The 21,402-nt window shown below is 44.6% G+C and overlaps 1 protein-coding gene across 1 annotated transcript in view; it reads left to right on the top strand.

Annotated features, from left to right (window-relative positions):
- The first annotated feature begins 8,955 nt into the window (after positions 1–8,955).
- Positions 8,956–21,402, top strand: part of cadm4 (cell adhesion molecule 4) — a 39,888-nt gene continuing 27,441 nt past the window's right edge. Inside the window, exons 1-2 of the mRNA XM_076109457.1 lie at positions 8,956–9,052; positions 16,104–16,250. Coding sequence (XP_075965572.1) covers positions 8,956–9,052; positions 16,104–16,250 — 244 coding nt within the window. The remainder of the gene's footprint in view (positions 9,053–16,103; positions 16,251–21,402) is intronic.

Below are 21,402 nucleotides of genomic sequence, written 5' to 3'. Positions count from 1 at the left end.
GAGTGAGGAGGGAGAAAGGAAATGAAGAGCATGAAGCGAGAGTGGAATGGGAACAGATGAGAGGGAGAGAATGGAAGGCGGAAAAGTGGGGGAGATAGAAGTGAGAGAGAGTGATAGGGGAGCAGTGGAGCAAATCAAAGTAAAATTAAGTGCATTTACATATTTAGATGAGCGCCTCTAGTCAGCCTGTCTAATTATTTCATCTCCATTTTTCATTTGCACGCTGTTCAATCCAAAAGCAGCAGGCCGTAAGGAAAGTTTCTCTCTCTCTCTCCCTCACCATTACTTTACCACATTCACACTTGTCCCCCTCTCACACTCTCTGACTCCACTCTCCTGGCAGCAGCCTTTCGTTATTCGGGTCATTACCATACGCTTTTTGTCCGTTCGCACTTGTTCTCTCTGTCTCCCTCACGCCCCCTGCTCCTGCTGTCTCTCATCATGTTTTATGCATACGAGTATACTGCCCCACATGTGTCCAGAAATGTGTGTGTGTGTGCGCGCAAAGGTTCACTGCTAATGCCCTTTCTACCACCATGTTTTATGCATTGTGTTGACCTGGCGAAGATAACTATGTGTATGTCAGTGTCCGATAGGTGTAGGTTTGTGTGTGTGTGTGTGTGTGTGTGTGTGTGTGTGTGTGTGTGTGTGTGTGTGTGTGTGTGTGTGTGTGTGTGTGTGTGTGTGTGTGTGTGTGTGTGTGTGTGTGTGTGTGTGTGTGTGTGTGTGTGTGTGCAACGACCCGTTACTAAATCTTTCAAATTAGCACGAACCATGTCAGGAGAAGCCAAGCCACGTTAACCTTCTATCACTGATTTCCCCCCTTTTTTTTATGCCTTTCTTCACACTCCATAAATCAGTCTTTCTCCTCGCGCTCACAATCTTTCCATCCCACCCTCTCTCCTCTCCTCACCTCTCTCTCTCTCCTTCTCCCTCTCTACCTCACCACTGCTCACCACTTTGTTTTGCATCTCCTTTCTCTCCACTTTACTTCCCTTTGCTCCTATAAATGTCCCCCTCCTTCCACACCCAAGCTCATCGGCACAATCTATTAGTGTGCATATGTGTGAAAGCGCATCCTTGCTTTGTGGCCTGTACGTGTGTTTCTGTTTATGTGAGCCTCTTTGCTCGCGTAAGTAAGTGTGTTTAGGCCAAATTGTGTGTGGCAGCCAATGTGTGTGTATTTTCCTGCAAGTGTTTTCGTCCGTGCATGTGCACAGAAGTGCATGCGAGTGTGTTTGCTGGCATAAAAGGTTGTTATGTGCTTTAGGTGTTAATTGGCTGAGGAGCTTCGTTAATATTCTCCTTGCGAGCCTGCTCGTCAGGAACAGAGCCGGCAAACTGATGAGTGTGTGATTTTCCTCCAGAGAGAGAGAGAGAGAGAGGGGGAGAGGGAGGGAGGGAGAAAGAGTAACAAGAGTGACTTCAGTGCAAAGACCCTCTGTAAGGTCAGAGTGAGAGAAGAGTAGAGCAAGAAAAGGATCGGAAAAAAAGCAACAGAGGCAGAGAGAGGGCAAATAGGGAGAGGGACAGACAAGCAGGGAGGGGTCGGAAAAACAACAGACAGAGTGAGAAAGAAAGAGATGGAGGGAAGGAAGGAGGGAGGGGAAAGAGAGATGTGATAAAAACCCATAAAGGACTCCATTGAGGCATTGGGTGAAAGGAAAGATTATATCATGCGGGGGAGAAATTATCCCTTTGTTAGGCATTTGTGAATTGGCGGAATGGGGGCAAGGCGGATGGCGGCGTAACTCCCGGCGAGGTGGCACATAGCCGCTCGATTCCAGTCACCCCCACTGCACCCCCGGCAGCACGCGGCTAACCTGGTCCACGACCCGCTTCCAGCTGCACGGGAATACACCAACCATCTTCCTGCAGAGCGCGCAAAAATGAAACATCAGAAGCTGCGGCCTTGAAAGCTTGATATGCACATCAGTAACACATCACACGCATATACCTGGAAAGTAAAGAGCAACAGTAGAGAACTGGTGCGTGCATATATAGCCACAGTGGCGACCTATCTGTCACACACACACACACACACATCAAGGAGCTTTCCACACAGGTAACACGCCAATGTTTAGCAGCACATGCACAGGGAACACAAAGAGGAGAGACTGACACATGCACTGCAGCAGAGAAAACAGCGAGCGCAGAGTCACGGCCTGTCACTGGGAGGTATGATGCCACACGGATAATGAGTGTTAGTCCCAGCGGGTAGCTGTGTAGCATGTGGCTCACAGCGCACACGGAAACACTCGTTAGGAAGCTCCAACAGTACGTTCTCGACTTGGCAGGTAACACTGTTTGCATTTATCTTACTGAACAAGGGATGACGGAGCTTAGCGCTCTGTTGAATCCCAATCGGTGGGGGCCTTGCATGGTTCTGCATAATATAATATGCCTCTAATGCCTTCTCATACTTAAACTGCGTGCCTTTCTATGAATGCATGTATGGGCACGGCAAGGGCCAAGCACACATTTAAGTGTCACGTCTGCATTAGAAAAGCTTCCAGCCTTGTTGGTCTATATACTCTAACACCTTGTATGCTGGAGTTCTCTTTATCAGAGCAAATGAGAAAACCTGCTGCTACCTTGAATCCTGCTGTATCTGTCCGCCAGTGTTACACATAACCTTTTTTTCTTATGTTTCTTTTGCAACTTTTCAAACTAACTAAAGGTACTATTCGAAAAAATGTCCCCCGAACGGCAGCTTTGACTCAGTATAATTCCCTGTGTGTCCCAGAGCCTACTCAGTCATTCACACTGCAACCGCGTCTCCTACAAAATACATATCCTAATTTGCTTTGCCAATTATGTTTTGTAGGAAAAGTAATTGCTGCTGGGTTTACGCTTAGTGGCAAGTTTTTTTGTTTTTTTCCAGTCCAGGAAGTTTTGATTTAGTCTTACTTATCACAGAGTCGGGGAGGAGGTTATAATAGGTAATTTGTTATACAAAGCACAGGACTTTTACTTTTTACTTTTTTGTGTTCCGAAAAGGTTTGATTTGGTTTTGTGTTACAAGAATATAAATATGATCATATTCTTGTTCTTATTTGGGCCCAGTTGGTTAATTTCTAGACATTTCTTTGTGTGAGCAATTTGCAGGTGTCTCGTTTTTTGTGTTTTTTTGACCTGAGAGTCTTTAAGCTTTTGTCCGTACTGGCATTTCATTTTTTGTGGAGACAAATTGGCTCGCATTCACGTATGACCCAAAGACTGAAACATTTGTTATAGCTCTCCGGATGAAAGCAAATGAGAAAGGTTCTGAGTCCTTTGTTTGTTCTATAACAGCTCTTTCTGATTAAGTGAATTCAACACAGTGAATTAAACGAGGAGCATTCCTATATTCTTTTCTATGTAGTGAGCTTTAACCGGCTTGTTCATCTACACTAGTTCCCGGCAATCTATAGCATTCTCCATCTTCAGTTCTTGCAGTCTGTCACTTGAGTGTTTTGTTCTAAAGTGCATGCTCAGTTCTTTGCCATGTTCGGAAAGAATGATCCAAAATTGTCCCCTTTGATGCACGGTTGATGCATGGCAAATGCACATTGGGATGAGACTAATTATAGGATATCTGCAATGGCCACCACGGCGTCATTAATTCCATCCAGTATAACCAGGGAAAAGGCATTGCCAAGTCTTTTGTCTACCAGAGAGTGAGTAGACAATCTCCTAGGTTACTGTACAGAAAGGTGAGGCAAAGTATGAGTATGAAAAAAACACCCTGCCTGCTCATGTATTCAACATGTCATTTCAGACAGCCAGTGACTCAAATACTAATATCTGTTTTGTATTCTTGTTAGCCTGTCATGATGTCAGCCATATTGACTTGTATCTATTTGCCAGGCTCTGCTGTCAACAGACTGTGAGAAATAGAGAAAATCAAAACTTTGTAATCCTAAACTGTGTGAAGAAAGACGGGCAGTGTTACTTGAAATGTACCCAAATGATTGGGCCGTATTGATGTTTGTGCCCGGGAGCGTGAGGTGAGCAGGAAGTAGCCTGAGCTCTGCCTCCAGAAAATGCAGTCACTGATAGTGTCCATAGATCGGGGAACTGTGACTTTTCTAATTAGAGAGTTCAGAGTAAACCCAGTTGGATTAGCAAGTGCATGTCTCCAGGCTAGCTATTAACAGCAAGTCAGACAAACAAGAAACCAGAAAGACGGGAGGAGAAGCCCAGCAGAGGGGCAGAGCATTATGGGAATTTACTCAGACCTGGGTCAAAATAGCAGTTTTTATAAGAACAAATGCTTACAATGGGGTATTTATGATGTTCTTCTTGTAAATGTTAAAGATAGAATCAAGCCCATTTGCAGTATCTATAACCTAGTTGGATAGTGTTGTGTATTTTGTTTACACTGGAGAGAATACCAGAAGAGATTACTCAATCAGGACAGTTTAGATACTTTCTTGTGAGTGATTAAACTTTCTGGTAGTCTGGGACTTTGTGGCAGCTCCATAAAACAAACTTTATATTAAAAAAAGAAAACTTCCATTGGAATTGCACTCAGAATATCCACAATCTATATTCATGATATACGAGATATATGATCACATTCCTACGTTAATGTAACCACACTAATACTTGGATGCTGACTTGGATCCACCCTTGGGGAGATGTTCATTTGATTTATCCTTACCTTTCAGTAACACATGCCCTCCTTCACACTTTGCCGGCTAATAAACCCTCAAGATTCACGCCTACACGGACACATATATACATGCAACCTCCTCAGCATGCTCACACACGCTCACGTACACTCCCAACCCACTCACACGCACAACCCCAAGGGAGACATAAGAAATAAATTCGACACTTCCGCTAACCCAAGAAGCGCCTTAAGGACAAAGAGAAATTTAATCTTGGATAAGCCTCCCGATAGAATCTCTACATTACCCCTCTGCTGCTGGTTCACAGCTATCCCATCAACCCTTACCTCCCACACCTTGGCCCGATTCCCTCGCATCTCTCCTCCTACTACACTCCTTGTTTCTCCTCTCCTCCCCTGTGTCTCTCGGACTGTCTCAACTCTTCTTTTCACTTTCCTTTTCTCTCCTTTGTCGTCAGTTGCACTCTTTTCTTCACCTCACTACTACTCTGTTAGTCCCTCCATCTCTTTTGAATCTCCCTCGTCTCCCACCGCGTGCCGTTCTCCAACAACAGCCCCCATCTCCCCATCTATTCCCAGTTGCGGTACATACTGTATATATCTGTATTTCTGTTCCTCTCCCATGTCGGAGTGCTTTAATACCATTGGTATTAAATGCTGGCACGACCTCCTTGGCATACTTAAGCAGGCAGGGATCCTTGTAAGGCTGTTTGAGTGCTTAATATTTTCAGCACGCCGCTGACTTAAGCCCCTTAAGTGCTTTGGCAACACTTATTCCACGGTGGCACCAATGAAGCCCATTAAAAATTTGATTTGGATGAGAGAGGGAGAGACAGAGAGACAGAGAGAAGAAGGAAGGGGGATAGGGGACACAATTTGCCATTACCTCCCTTCCTTCCGCACACACTGCGACAAAAACAAATATACCCATCAGGGGGTTACCCACACATGGACTTTGTCACACAAATACACGCACACACACTTGCCAGTAGTGCAATGTTTGTGATGTGTTCCTCTTGTTGTCTGTAATTATGTCCTTTGTTGCTCTATAAAGCACTTTGGGATGACCCTATTTTGTTAAAAGCACTTGATAAATAAATTTGACTTTATTTGACTTGATAATAGGGAACAGCATGTTTCAAATTGAATGCATGAAGATGTTTGTAAATACAGCGTGTGGCAGATTAGAGCTGGTAGTTTATGATCAGTTGATTAAGAACAAGTAGAGGAGCTATTCTAATAGCAAGACTGTGTTGCCTTTCACATTTTACAGGACAATGAAAGTCAAAGACACAGAGTCTACTGTAGTTAGCTTCCATCATTGGCTTTGTATTGCCAGTTTTATTGCCAACAGCAGTAATGTTAGTACATGTGGTAATGAGCACGAACAAACGAATTGCATTATGCACGATTTGTCGATGCAAAATATACTGACAAGTTGGACAAGCTGTTAGCAATGACTTCTGTTTCATCAATGTAAAAATATGATGCTGATACCTTTTTATTGAGCCAGGTTCACATCAACATAAATCATAACACAGGCATAGTCCCGTACGTTTCTGCTATATCCACATCCACTTTGAATTACAAATGCCACGCATAAACATGTACACAGTTCTTGTCAGCAGACAGCCGTGTGCATCCCTGCAGCCATAAAAACGGCAATTTAACATAAAGAGGCTCTATGATGCCTCTGTGTGTGCCTGCAAGGATAAATTAACGGGTAGTAGATAGTGTTTGGGCCAAACAGGCAGCCAAATGTACACTCTGCTTCAGTCAACACTGGACAGACGAGCACATTCAGACACACACATCGCCACTGTTTGTTGACCTGAAAGAGAACCATTGTCACTGCTTCCATCCACACACACACTCATCTCTAACCTTCACAAAATAGTATGCAAAATATGCAGACACTGATCCCACACTGACACACACACATTCTAAGCAAGGGGAGGGTGGCCAGGGTTATATAAACAAGTGGAACACGGAAAACAGATCCATGGGCAGATGGATGTGATCAACAACTACACCACATTGGGATTATTTTCAGCAATTTTCATAGATCAACAGGAAAGAAGTGAAGCGAAAGGAGGACAAACTTGAAGGAACTAACAGCGGATTGACTGGGTGACTAAAGGAGGAGCGAGAGAAAGAGGGCAGAATGGATAAACGAAACACAATTTGAGGAGATCAATTTCAACAAGTGAATAGAGTATATATTGTTTTGCAGTCCGTCTGCTGTCAGGCGCCACACCTGCTAGACCTGAGTTGCTGGTGCACACCAACACAGAGTAATTTTGTCAGCGTCAGCCAGTTGACCGGTGAAGTCGGCGCCGCAGGGAACATTGGCAATGATCCGCTTTCGGCTTTGCCAGAAGTGTCGGGGCCATCGCCATTAGAGCTCATTGTGTTTGCAGTGGCACAGAGAGTGAGAGAGAGAGAGCGGGCAGTGTGTAGTAATCTTAGGATGACACTCACACTTTATTCCATCAGATAGGGCTCAGGGAGGTGTGTGGTGCAGCTCATCACATTTGTCTTTGCACTACAGACACACAAATACACACATTAAACACATATACCTGCACATACAGACACACGAGAGCAACAGTCTCCCGGAGACCAACGATGCATTAGATCCTGACAATCAGCGGAACTCTGTACGGATCTTAAACAGGGCAGGCTTTCAGATCAGTGTGTACGAGTGAGCGTTTATCTGGAGTGCACCCGGTGGAGCAGGTTGGAAAGGAAGAGTAAGGCAGGTCGATGCTGCACGATTACACTGTCTGATAGCATGTGATTAGTCTGAGGGTCTAAAATGACCATGTAAAATTCACTGTCCATTTACGCCGCAGTGTATACATGATAGCATATCGAAAGAGTTCCGGCATTCATGCGAGTAATAGTAGATACCTTGTGTGAGCAATGTGCAAGTCTCTGGGGTGAAAAAGCAGACTAAAAAGTGTAATATCTGAAACTAACGCGTCTGACTGCAGTTTGCTCAACCTCTAGCAGGTTGGTTATTCTACACAGGGCAAGCACTTCTACTTTACAGTATAGAGCGGCACTCAAGCTCAATGGCTTTTATTTAACCTTTGCTATCTCCAGATGACTTGTAGTAAGAAAGTGTCTCCATCTCTCCAGAGGCCTGGCCGGTTTGGTGATAGCTCAAAGGAACATTGAATTCTTCCTGACGATCTGTCGGGTGAGAAGTGCAGAAAAACCCCTGTTTGATTCATTGAAATACAATGTGTTTGAGAATGAACATTGTTGCCCTGGTTTTCTCTGTCCTCGAGGGCACAACAACGTAGGTAGCTCTATTTCAAAAGGTAGCATTCAGTCACCATCAGCAGAGATACTTGCTTTGTAAGACAGTTTCTCAGCCTGTATCTGACTGAAATATAGTATTTTTGATGTTTTCAGTTCCTCGGGAGCAGTGTGGTTTGACCTATACGAGACAAGCAGTCTGTTGTTGTGGTTAATTGTGTGGCTGATTGTTGGGACGCCTCACAGAGCTAGCTTAGCTCCCAATTTGGCACTGCAGTGTACAGTCGCTGATGAGCTAATTAAGTTGCCTCTTATTTGGTTATTTGGATAGCTGCCATTGCTGAATACTGTTGCTGGTAAAGGACATAGTGTTGCAGGTCTGCTTTGGCAACATCTTGGTATAAGTTTTTGTGGTTTATTGATCCGAGAATCTTTGGTCTCAGGAGGCTCGGAGCACTGTGATAGAAAATAGCTAGCCTAGCAGGGTTTGCTTTGTTCTTGTTTTGCTTAGATGGGACTGAGCTCCTGTACAGCTTTGTAGCAGCAAGGCATCTACACTGTATGGATATAAGACAACGCAAGTCGTACGTTCTTTCTAAGTAGCACATGGTGCTAAAGTCAACAGTGGAACTTTCTGTTGCTCTAAACTCATCTCTATGTGCATTGTGATATAGTGTCTAAATCGCTAGCTCTGTTAGCGCCCTGAGCTCTGTCCAAACGTCTGTGGATTGCATGCAAGCCCTCGTCACAATTCATCTCTATCTCACTTAGCAGCTAAATCCCTTTCTTTGCATGTGTTGTGATGCAGTGGAGCACATAAGAGTCCTTTCTTTAAGGTTTGTCCTCGGACAACAACTTCTGTCTGATTGCACTGAAGTAAATGTGGGCAGTTAGCGTGTGCACTTGTGTCCAGCATTGCAGTTGAGAACAAATCAGAGTGTGTGTGTGTGTGTGTGTGTGTGTGTGTGGACTAGTTTGTCTGTAGCAGTGCAGCTAGGGTCACAGAGGAGCCATTGATCAAACGTGCACATACACACATGCTCACACATACACACACAGCTTCTCAGTATACAATGAGGCCTGTCCGGAGCTCTGTCCTCTGCCGCCTCCTCCCTGCCCCTTTCTCTCTGGCCCTACGCAGCCTGGTCCTGGTCCTGCTCTGCATCACTCGTAAGTCATGCACACATCAACACCCACATGTGCATACACACACACACATACACAGATTAAATGAGACGTGCAGTTTGGATTCTAGAGGGAAATTCAGGTGTCATTAAACACATCGTTTCATGTTACAGATAGGATGTGGCAATTTTGTGTAATTTAAACTCCCTGCAGATATTTCCCTCGATGCTGTGATGTGATGTCATATAAAAAGGGAACACAAGAGTGTTAAGTATACTAATTGGTGTAAATTGATACGGAATGAGATCCAGCACAGTGCCCGCACTTGACCAAGGGAGGAACAGCTTGTGATTGAATCACGAAATGAGAGCTTAAGATGAATTGTTCAAAATGCTGGTAATTAAGTTAGAATTGGTAATTAAGATAAAGTCTAGGGTGAATGGGAAGAGAGTAGCATATGCCCAGGAGGTGACAGGACCAGGGAATGAGAGACCAGGCGGAGAAAAAGAGAGTGGACGGATGGACCAAAAGACCTGAAGGGAATCAGTCACAAATGAAAACAGAGAGAGAGAGCGAGAGATATGAGAGTGGCTGAAGTGTTTTTGTCAGCTCTCTTCTGAAGAATATTATAAAAGAAAGTTGAACCCCAGAGTGGTAGAGATGTAGGGAGCTGTATGGCGAGGTTGTCAAATAGAAAGAGAATGGGGGGGAGTGCAGTGAAACAGACCAATATATATTGAATGAGAGACAGACTGACAGACACGAGCCGAGAAGGACCTGGCCAGCTGGAAACTTGGACTGTACACAAGGGAGCGGCGGAGGCTGAAATAGAAAAATAGCGAGACAGAGATGGAGAACAACGCAGTCTGTTGTGTGTGCAAGAAAGACGATGGAGATGGAGAGGGGGAGGGGGGGGACTAGATAAAACAAGAGACTAGTCCTTAACAAGAGCTGTATGAGGTTGAGGTTTGATCCAAGAGTCATAAGACTCATTGAACACGAGGCAGCAACGGTGAGAAAAAGCAGTACATGAAGTGGAGTGGGATCGGTGGCAGAGTTGCTAGCTGCTATTAATACCTCCTGTCATTATTATTATCATGCATCTAATACAGGGAGATGTTCTTTCCCCCCGCTGCTCATTGCTAAACAAGTGTTGTGCTGCGGTGCATTGTGCATTCCCCTCTGTGCCAGCCAAAATCTCAATTCAGTTGTTTTTTTTTGCATATTAGATCAACAGAAGGACATTGTGTTTTTGTGGGATGTTGGGGGGGATGCTGGGTGGGGGTGACAATAGGGGAGAGCAGGATACAGAGGAAGAATGAGTTTGTGTCTTGGCAGTCAGTGTGGTTATGTAATCTTGCCAGTAGGGCAGTTTTGTGTTGGGCCTTGAATGTGCACATGCACACGCTCATACTCTCTCGTACACATTTAACACGCAAGCAAGCACTCTTGATTTCAAAAACACACACGCCCGTGCATTTCCTCTCTCTCCCACATACACATTCATCAGCATCACACTCACACAAGTGTGCCGCAGATACACACCAAAGGGAAGGCAGCCATGTCGTGGATTTTAAAGGCCAGTTCTTTTTGGCGGTGGTGAATCTCCAGTGTGGTAGCCACCGCGTAATAGCCCTGTAAATTTCCTTTAAGCTGCTGTTGGGGGGTTGTGTGGTGGCCATTGTTGTTGGGGCTGTGACAGATCCGGGCCATAAAACACTGCACAGTAGATAGCGCTAACCAGCTTTAGCTGTCAGAAAACGGGAGAGAGGAGACAGGAAAGAGAGAGCATGATGACGGTTTGTGAAGGGTAAGAAGCGGTGAGTAAGAGAGAGGAATAAGTAATGGGATGAGTGGACAAGAGGAGAGCGATCAGAGAGATGCAATGCAGCGGGAGAGGAAAGAAGAGGGGATGGAGTAAGAGAGGGATGAGGTGATTGAAATAGGCCTACGCCGAAGGGCCGGAGAGACATAAAGATGGGAAGGTCAAAACGAGAGATGCTGGAGCGGGGAGGGGAGGAGGTAAAAGGGAAAGGTGATGAGAGGAAGAAGAAAACATAATTCAATGCAGAGGATGGAGGCAGTGTGACTGGGGAGCAAAGTCAGAGTGTTAAAAACAGGATGTGAAATAAATAAATATGTGAAAGTAAATGTTTCTTATGAGAGGTCAAGAGTGAATGGAGACCGTGTTATGCTGATTTTGCTGATCAGCAGTGCAGAGAGAGAGAGAGAGAGAGAGAGAGAGAGAGAGAAACAAAGAGGGATAGAAAGGGATGGAGAGAGGGCTGAGCTAAACAACTGGCAATTAAAAGTAGTGAAGAAGTTGAAAAACAGAGCGATTATGCTGCAGACTTGAGCTGCAGAACAAATCACATTTAGCAAAGGAGAGAGTGGAGATAGAACCAGCAAAGAGGCAGGAAAAGATTCCCACTGAGTCAGAAAAAGAGAAAGAGAGATTGCAAGGGGGATGAAAGCCTATTGCAGCTTGGAAGGAAACTATTGAAGAAGAGGGGGGGGAGGACAACATGAAGAAGGGGACAGGAGTGAGACAGCAGCTAACGGGAGAGAGATAGAAAAGAGTTGCAACAATTCTCCTGAGGCCCAGGAGGGAGACAGAGGATCTTTAGGACAGCGCTGATGAGGATAATATGCAATAATAGATAAGGGAGAAGAGAAGGAGGAAGAAGACAGGAAGAAAGCAAAAGGGACTGATGAAGGGAAGATGAATCAAGGATTAGATCAGGCAGAAGGTGGGGGGGAGAGGGATTGAGATACTGTGGGTTTAAATACAAGGAGAAAGAGGGAGATGGTGAGAAATTAGACACGAAACGCAGCGGGGGGGGGGGGGGGGATAATGAGTTGTGGACTAAGTGGAAGCAGGGGTGGGGGGGTTTGCTCAAAATAGGGGAAGAAAAGAAGGACAGGAGAAAGCGAAGAAGGTAAAGAGAAAGACGAGAATGAGATTTGTTAAGGATTTTGTATTATTTATAGAGGGAGTTTTTTTCTTGCACTGGCTTTGATTGGTAGAATTCCGGCTCCCTCAGATAGATGGAGTGATAATTTTAGACTGGTAAGAGAAAGGGGGGAGAGGGAATGGGGGAGAGTTGTGGGTCTGCAGACGGAGGTATGGAGGAGAAGAAGCTCAAAGTCAGCTATTTTGTAGAGTCAGTACACCGCAAAACTCTGTGATTAACCTGGAGCGAGTGTACATATACACATAAACACTCACATACACGCGCATACAAACATTGCAAACTTCATTTGCATACATACTGTGGAAACCGGCTCGCCTCGTAGACTCGGGGATAACTGGAAAAAATGTACATCCAGATGGGAAGAGATGGAGAAGTTGTCAACGGACGACGCCATAAGACTGGAAACTATGAGCTGCTGTCATTGTTTTAATTAAAACAGTAATAGCATACAGGGTCGAGCTTTGTATTCTCCTGCATCGATTCCCTTGTAAATACGTGGCCAGCATACAAAGAAAACACAAGCTCTTGGCCCGCTCCCAATTGAAAGATAATGAGAGATAATGAATAGGGAGACAGTGACTGCACTACTTCAAGGATCCATGGGGCCTTGTTTGGGGCAAACGGAGACGGCTCATCTCTTATGTGGCTTGTCTTTTTGCTCCACCTCTTCCTCCCCTCACTCTCCGAGACGTGGGGAGAGAGAGAGAGAGACATAAGGGCAGAGTGAAACCGAGGGAGAGAGACGCAGCAAGGCGGTAATTCAGCCCGCTAACCCTGCACCAGTGAGGCAGTTTCTAGAATTTACCGTGACCAAGGGTGAGCCAGCAGTCCACCTGGCTGCCTCCCAAATCCCCCTCTTTTAACTCTCCACACCTCCCTTCATCCCCTCCCTCTGTCCCTCTATCCCTCTGCCTCCCTCGGCTTATAACTCAACCCCATTGCGGGACCATTAGGAAGGGCCCCTGAACAGCCTTGTCTTATGAATTTGCACGCCTATTATTTATTTATTTGTTTATGTATTTTGAAATGATAGCCCTCCTTGGATCTGTATTGCTGTAGTAAATAAAGGCTCCTTTTTTCCCCAGTGACAGCGGGGGTATAGGCATCTGGAATGATGAGGAGCACCAATTCACTGCTAAGAAATACTGCCCCCGCTTGGTTGGAGAGAGAAGTGATTGTTGTTGTTCCCCCCCCTCCTGTTTTATTTATCCGTTGATCATAGCAGTCAGTGCACTACCACGGTATCGATTGCGCTCAGCATTCTCTCTTAATATGATTCGGGGCTTGTGCAGTATTTTATTATGGGCATAGATTTTAATGGGGTCCAGATTAATACCTCTGTCACAGAGGTTGATTCCCTCCCCCTCCTTCTCATTCCCTCTCTGTTCTATACTTATGTTGGTGATCAGAAGCACAGGCTCATGGCCTTGATGCGAATGGCGGCCTATAAAACCTACAGTCAAACTAAAGTGCTGTACCCAGCTGCGTTATGAGCGGGAGTGGAAGAATATGCGTCATATCTCTTGTATATTTCGTCCAGCCCCCGCCAGCTGCATTATTATGCGCAAACCATCATTAGAGCCTTCACCCCCCCCTGTCTCTCCATGCCTCTTATCCCTTCGCCCAGACTGATCATCCACCAGCAGCCAGCAGGTGTTTCTGGGTGGCATCTCTCAGCAGGAGACAGCGGATGCCTGCCATGCCGCTCGCAACAGCGGTTTACACATTTTTTTTTATTCTACTTTTCTTTGTCGCTTTTCTTCGCACTCTACTGCTACGCCACTGCAGCTAATTTCCTTTGAAGGGGTGACAGCTGTCAGGAGAAGTGGGTGTACAAATGGACAGCAAATTCGTTTTTTTTTCTGGCCTCCTCCCAGAACCAAACGTTTGACCGCTTTCCTTTGTCGGGAGTCGCTCTCCCACTCGAAGCCCTCTCTTCTCTGTTGGTTCTGACGGGTCACTACTCGCACACAGACGCTGCTCTGGCTTGGTTGGGATGCACAGCAGGACTATCACGACCAACACTGCTTAAAACAATGGCGACCTGGCCCGGTTGCCATGGTGCTGATTAATAACAGCCATTAGAAAAATAATTGGGATGGCGGTGGCAGGCTCTGATGGCCACCGATATGAATCACAATATTGATGCAGAGAATGGGAGCAATAATGACTACAATTAGTGGTAATTGTCAAGATTTTTTTTTTCCTGTTCCACAGAGTATTAGAGTCCCCTTTGTCTTCATCCCCTCTTGGTTTCTTTCCGTCTTCAGTTCAATATCCACTGTGTCTCTCCGTTACCCCTGATGTGATGAATATGTAGGCTTTGACTATTTCATTAAAAGAGATTAAAATCGAGGGGAGAATTAAATTTGGATGAAGTTGGCGGGATCAGATGATGTCAAAGCAGCTTAATTGCAATATGCCAGCCCTTGCATATGCACAACCAATGCACATGCCCACCTATTGTGCATGTGTGTGTAGACACACACACACACACACAGACTGAAACTCAGCACACACTCGGTTGCAGATATAGACATCCATTTTCGCCCAAAGCAGTCAAGTCAGCAACTCCTGCTATGGCAGCCACCATCTGTTTGTCTCATTTCCTGCCTCCTGAAGGTACTTTACAGAGCTCAGAGACACTGATAGACCCGGCAGTGAAATGTATATGGTCCCGTCGTCTTTATTGGCACTTCTTATTGCCTGCTTCATCATCGCGCTTCAATATCGGCGTCGATCTCTCTCTAAATTCTCCCCGTGGGCCAAGATTCTTTTTCAGGGAGAGAAGGAATGCAAATTGGTAAATACTAGTTTGAGGAGCCCGGCAAGCTGGTGCTCTCTTCAAGGCAATCACGTTCCACTGCCGGCTGGAGCCTGATGGCTAATTGTGCGTGAATCTGGGAACGGCGTAGCTCGGTGTCCATCGCGCTCAGCAGGAGGTGTGACTCAGCCGAGCCGTGTCAACAGTCTGACCCACAAACACGGAGGGCTCGTCCAATCGGAGCGTAATCAACCTCCTCATTACTGACTCTTGGGCTGTCAGCAACATCAAAGAGGCTCCCTGCTGTTGCTCTGCACCCTTGTCTAAAAAAAGATTGGGTTTAAGGGCCCAACAGGTTTGTTTGAAAGAGAATGTCCAAACGTTCCTGTGAGTGTCTGTGCATCTTGAGTGTGTACTTGCTGGAGTGTGTGCATGAACACATGAATGTTCATACAGGTGTGTATGAGCGTATTCGTTGCCAAAAATGGTGAGTGATCCCCTCCCCGCCGAGCACTTTCCAAATACCTGTCATAAGAACCATTACATTGGAATAATGGAGTGTAATCAATTGGTTTCGCTTGCACCTGGATGAGAAATGGCGTTGAGAGTGTGTGAAGTGCCTTCGAGGCTGTCAAAATGGTCTCGCTGCTCTGCACTTTTCCCACTGAGCCGATCCAAGATTCATGTGATAAGGCCGCATGTTAAACTATTAATGTACACACAGGTGGTGGCAGGGCCGCAGTGTGGTCTGTTTGTGTGAGTGTGTTTTGGTCTATATGTGGCCATGTTTGTGTTTGTGTGTCCATTCGTGTGTGTGTGTGTGTGTGTGTGTGTGTGTGTGCGCGTGTGCTGGTGCGTGTCTAGACCGACAGCCACTTAGGGATTTAATAAGGCATTATGTATTCAAATGTGTGTGTTGATGCATTCTGTTCGGCTAGCCAGAGGCAATAGGCCTTTTTGTATGTGAATATTTGTGCATGTAAAAGGATGAATAGCAGTAATTACAATCATAAGAATACGTTGTTTATAAGGACCCACTTTTACTTGTTGAGTCCTTCAGTGTCTTTTCTCTTGCTCTCAATCTCTTTATCTCACTCTGTCTCCTCCTCCCCTTTCCTCCCCCTCTCCGTTTCTCCCTTGTTGTGTCCATATGATGAATAGCGGGTAAATGAAGGATGCTTTAAGTACCTTACTTTGAAAGGTTCTATCTCAAGTGCAGTGCAAATGAACATATTCTTCACCACATCTGTTCCTCCTTTCTGTTCCCTCTCCTCTCCTCTCCCTTTTCTTTTCCCCTCCCTCTCCATCACCCACTTTCTGTATCACTATATTAACGTCCATCTTTTGTGTCCCTCAGCTCGTTGTCAGGCGGTGCAGGCGGAGAATGTGACTGTCTTGGAGGGAGGTACAGCCGAAATCTCCTGCCGCCTGCAGAACTACGATGGATCAATCGTGGTTATCCAGAATCCCCGCCGGCAGACCCTCTTCTTCAACGGCACGCGAGGTGTGTGCACATTTGTCCCTGCAGACTAACTTAATCTATCTGTGTCGACGCATTTTCCCTCAGTTCCATTTCGAAGCCAGCCTTTTAAACACATTAGCAATGACTCACCAACACTTGCACTTTACATTTTTCTTATTGCAAATGTCCTCGCTTTGCCTTTGAAGCGATTACACATTAAAAAGTCAGATAACCCCGGAGTTAATTTATATGATGGTTTACCTCTCTGCCCCAACAGTGTGACTGCTTTAAGTGTTTTAAAAGCATAGTTCAAAGCTCTCTCCATAATCCACTTTTAACCCCTGTGATGAGATCAGAACTTATTACAGCTCCTAATTAGAGCATGGCCTTGCTAATCGCATGTTTTTGAAAGCCGTGTTATGGTAAATTACCATTATAACCAATATTGTAATGAAGGCATATCTCACTGTGGGCAAACACTACAGTACTTGTTTTTCTTAACTAATCAAGGGCAAAAGCTGCCACCTTTCCCAGATTGTCTGCTCGTGCTGCTAGGAAACATTTCAGCAAAAGAACAATGAGCGAGGATATTAAATATTGCCTTTGAAATTCATGTGGGCAGCTTAATTGGAGTACATTTTTTGCAGTTTTGTTGTGTAGCAACTGTTATTGAAGCCCTAGGTAATCTTTGTGATAAACTTTTAAGACGTTAGCTCAGGCTTAAGGCTATGGTGTAAAATTGTGGTTTTTAACTGTTTAGAGTTTAGTGCAAAGGGGTTCATTTGAATATATTGGGGATAATTTCAGTCGTTGAAGCTTAAGAGACCACGGCAACCAACGGACAACCCAACGGATGTTTTGGTTCGGGTTTTTTATTATTTATACCACATGCCAAACCAGTAGCAGCTACAGTTATACCAGTAATTGGCTGTGAATGAGTTCTCCCTTCCCCAAGTCAAATTCAATGCAAAACACTGCATGGTCAATAAACGGGTACAATGCAATAGGCATAACAACAGTAACCAGTTAACTAACAAATCAGCTACCGATTGTAAGTAAAATGAGGCTACGAACAGCACAGATCTGCACACACGTGCAGCTCCTATATTGTATGCCAGCACTGATATTCCTTCACACAGCAGTTTTTCCCAAATTATATCCCAAAAAACAGTTGAATTGGTCCAACATAGTCATTAGCTGAGACAACTCAATCGGTTATACCAAGTCCTCTTGATAGAGCACCTGCTCGCCTATTATCAGAGAAGCTTGGCACTTCGTAACAGTGTCTTTTATATCCACATCCCAAGATCTGATCCTCTCAGTTCACTGCATGGTCAGCCCGCTCCTCTCTGACCCGCTGCTACAAAAACAGTTTTGATTAGTAATGATTTTGAAAAGCTCTCTTGTTTTGTGTCAGGTGCTAATTTGCCCAGCATGATTGAGACTCTCAGAGAGTGTGTTTGCTGAGCTCACTTCAATCAAGCTGCTGAACGGGGCTGAGTTCCAAAGTAGCTTATAAAAAACTCACTGAAAAACTCAATACATAGAGTTTACACGTTTTTTATTTTAATCTCAATCTGCTGCTGTTACTCGCGCCATATCTTTGAACTGTGATTCAAGAACAGTTGCATTGTATTCAATTGAGTTGAACTGACGACGGCAACAGGCGGCCAAATGTTTAGTTCCAAATATTTCTGTTTATATTTGTCTCATGGCTTTGAGCCTGTGATAGATACAGAACTCATCAGCTGCAAGGACCATGCAAGTGCCAGTCTCGCACTGCCTTAACATGGCTGCATATTCATCATCTTTCCAGTGTAGAAAATGGCTAAATCAAGTGCTAGGAGTGTGTTGTAGCTAGACATCCTCAAGTGTAGTAGCATTGTTAAAAGATCACAGGGAGAAGTGTCAAAAAGGAGATAGGACACTTAATGATTAATATTACTACTTTGAAAACACACCCATGTATTATGATGTCATTTGCAATAGATATACCCTCAAAAAAAAAAAATATATCTTCGTTATGTTTTTATTTTAATATATTTGTTTAATAAAATACAGTAATCTAAAAAAAAAAAAAAGATTCTTATTCTACATAAACTATAAATACATTTTTTTAAACTATTCAATTAAATAATTCCTTATTTTGTTTGGTATTTTTGCCATACAGACATGCAATGATGATTATATATATATGTTGATGTCAAGTCTCTATTTGATCAAGTGACGAGATGATACCATATAAGCCTATGGTGGCTAGTTCAGGCGAAAATCTGTCAAGACAAGCTGACACACCTGCTAGCAGAGCGAGCCGTCGTGCCTTTCAAACATAAAAGGGGCAGTAAGCAAAGACAAGACAGAAAAAAAACGATACGGTAGCAAAGCTCCCTAAATTAGATTAATTTGGCTTTTTTTATAAACAGTGGCCAGCCCACAGTGTGCATGCTTGATAACCTGTAACCAGCGTGCACAAGGGCCCGTCATAACTACCATACGCCACTGCTCCACATGATGAAGAGACGGTTTCACATTAAGATAAGCTATGCTCAAACTGTCTAACAAATGCTAGAGCATACTTGAACTGCTATTTTTGGAAACTCAAACACATGTATATTTATGTATATTTGCAAACATAGGCCGTGATATTTTTCTACATTCACATTTCAAATTCTTACATCCGGCGCTTGTAATTACATTGATTCAACAAGCGAGACTTCCGTCTCTGTCAACATGGGAGTCGCTGAAGATGTTCTGCGCAGCACGCTGAGATCAGACTAAAATACTGAAGACAAAAGAGATGCCTTCACTGTTCACTGATACAACATTCAAATACTTTTGTTCTACACCTCGATCACAGAGTGGCCCTTAATTGGGTAGCTGACGTCGCTGCTTTTGGAAAACTCCTCCCCCCCCAATGCAATCACATCAGCACTGCTGGTAAGTTTGATTAAGTACTGAAACAGAGCCGCCCCGTATGTTCTCCCCCAAGACATTGACTTGCACTCTTCGTGAAGCCGAATCAGAGTGAGGAGGAAGACAGGGTGTCAGAGCTGAGAGAAAGAGAAAATTACAGAATAGAGAACAGAGTGGGGGTGAATGAGACGAACGTGTGGAGAGTTAAGGAAGACAGAGCAACGGACAGAATGAGGAGAGGGAGCGCCATGCGATGGAGAAAGAGAGACAGCACCGGGAAATGATCCAAAGGTTAGGCAAGAGATAAAGTATAGATGGCTTCCCGTAACTAATTTGGCTCCCGTAAGCACGGAAAGGCCTCATTGGGGACATTTTCTGGGAGCGTAAATTACATCTCACTCTGGCTCGCTCTGCCTCCACGTTTACTCCATCACTCGCTGTAGGGCTCTTCCATTTCTGCCTATTGCCCATCTGGCGCCCAGATATCAGGCCGACAAACTAAGGCCTTTTCTGTGCCGAGCCATTCCACACTAACTGCACGGATAGAGGCTCTGCCATAAGTGCTGTGAATCAGGCTGCCCTGTTTTGCAAGTGAGCGACCAGCCAGCGGTGTGTTTTATGAGATAGCGGGGACTGATAGCCATAATAGAGTGGTGGAACTAACCAAATGGACCCTTTCTCCTCAGTGGTCCATATCTCTCTTTCTCCCGCTATTGCCAACTCTTCTCAGCATGCAAATGAGAAAGGACAATAAAGGTGAACTCGGACTTGAACAGAAGTCTGACATTTAGTTGCCATTTAGTGCAGGGGGGGGGGGGGGGGGGGGGGGAGATTTACCTATCTGTGGGGAATAGCTCACTGACGATGCTCTCACTGCCATGGAGGGGAAATTCCGGGGGTGGGGTGGAGAGATTAGTGTGGTGTACTTCCAGGAACAGTGGACTAACTCAATCGCTTCGGACCGCTCTCTCTCAGTCCCCTGTGGATTTCTGTCTCTATCTATATTCTTTTTTTCCCACTTGCCACATTATGTAGTTATATTAGACAATTTTCTCATTCTTTCTTCCTCCTCCACTCTCTCTGTCACACATGCCCACGCACGCAGAGCCAATATCTATACTGTAGTGTCTTTGTTGTGATGAATTTTGCCGTGAGATGGCCGGTTGTTACATCAGGGAATGTGTGCGCTGTTCCCTACGTGAGCCCAGCACAAAGGAAGCGAAGAGAGGGACAGAATAAAACAGAGATGGAGAGTGACGGAGAGGTTTCACAGTCAAGTCAATACAAAGTGAGTCTCGAATGAGAATCTATGGACATCGAGCCACTGTCACCCAGGCTGTTGTTAGCGTTGTTTGTTGTCAGCATTTTTTTCTCACCATTGATTTATACTCTTTTCTTGGGGAACAAAAGGAAAATTGTTGCATGTTCAACTCCTCTCTGCGCTTTCTTTTCTTTCTCCCTTGTGCATTATGGGGTTAGTGCGTATAGCTCATTGGTCTGAGGTCCAAGTTCGGCTTATGGGATTTTTACTCCTCGTTTCCAATTTGTTGTATTCTTTGTACACTTTGTATACAATTGTAGTATTTAGCATGTCTCTCGCTGATTCAGAGGGGCAGCACTACTCTATTTAATAGCTTTCCTAAAAGGATTTTTTTTGGTTGTGCACTAAGCTTTATTTGCATAGCAGTTTTTAAAAGGGTTACCAAGTGCGTCACAGCAAGTAAAACAATAATGATTAAAACCTAATAAGATCAACAATAAAAGCGCCAGACACTAATTAGAAAAGGGCTTACAGAGGAATAAAGCAAGCAGTTACAAAGAGAATGAATGAATACGTTTTAGTTTAGGATGGCCCAATCAGTGCTAGGGAACACTCTCCCTCAAAGCTGGAAATGTGAGAACCAAGACATCTGTTATGTTGTATCAATGTACAGCCTGGAGCTGCTCTATCGAGACTGACTTTGCAAACTCTCTCTGAACTTTTTATATCAAACTGAGCTTTAGATTTAGCAGCACTATCAATTCAAGAGCAGAAAATTGTCTGCGGTGCTGTCACAGCCACTATTTCTCCCTTGTTTTGCAGTTTTTCCGCTGCAGCGCTGTCAATGGGAGTGACATCACAAATTAGAGGGGGAAAAAACTCTTGTTGTAGATAGAAGTGATGGTTTGCTAATACAGAGCAAACTATTTTGAGGCTAAGGAACAACTGATTCCAAAGCTGATGTCATACCACTCAGTTAAAGCAGCCCTTGCTTCTCCTGTGCACTTGCCAATTACTGCC

The sequence above is a fragment of the Anarhichas minor genome, unplaced genomic scaffold, assembly GCF_050575085.1.
Source record: "Anarhichas minor isolate MPS153535 unplaced genomic scaffold, ASM5057508v1 ptg000041l, whole genome shotgun sequence".
Taxonomy (NCBI): Eukaryota; Metazoa; Chordata; class Actinopteri; order Perciformes; family Anarhichadidae; genus Anarhichas; species Anarhichas minor.
Note: the sequence above shows the minus strand (reverse complement) of the source record. Positions and strands in the feature narration are given on the sequence as shown.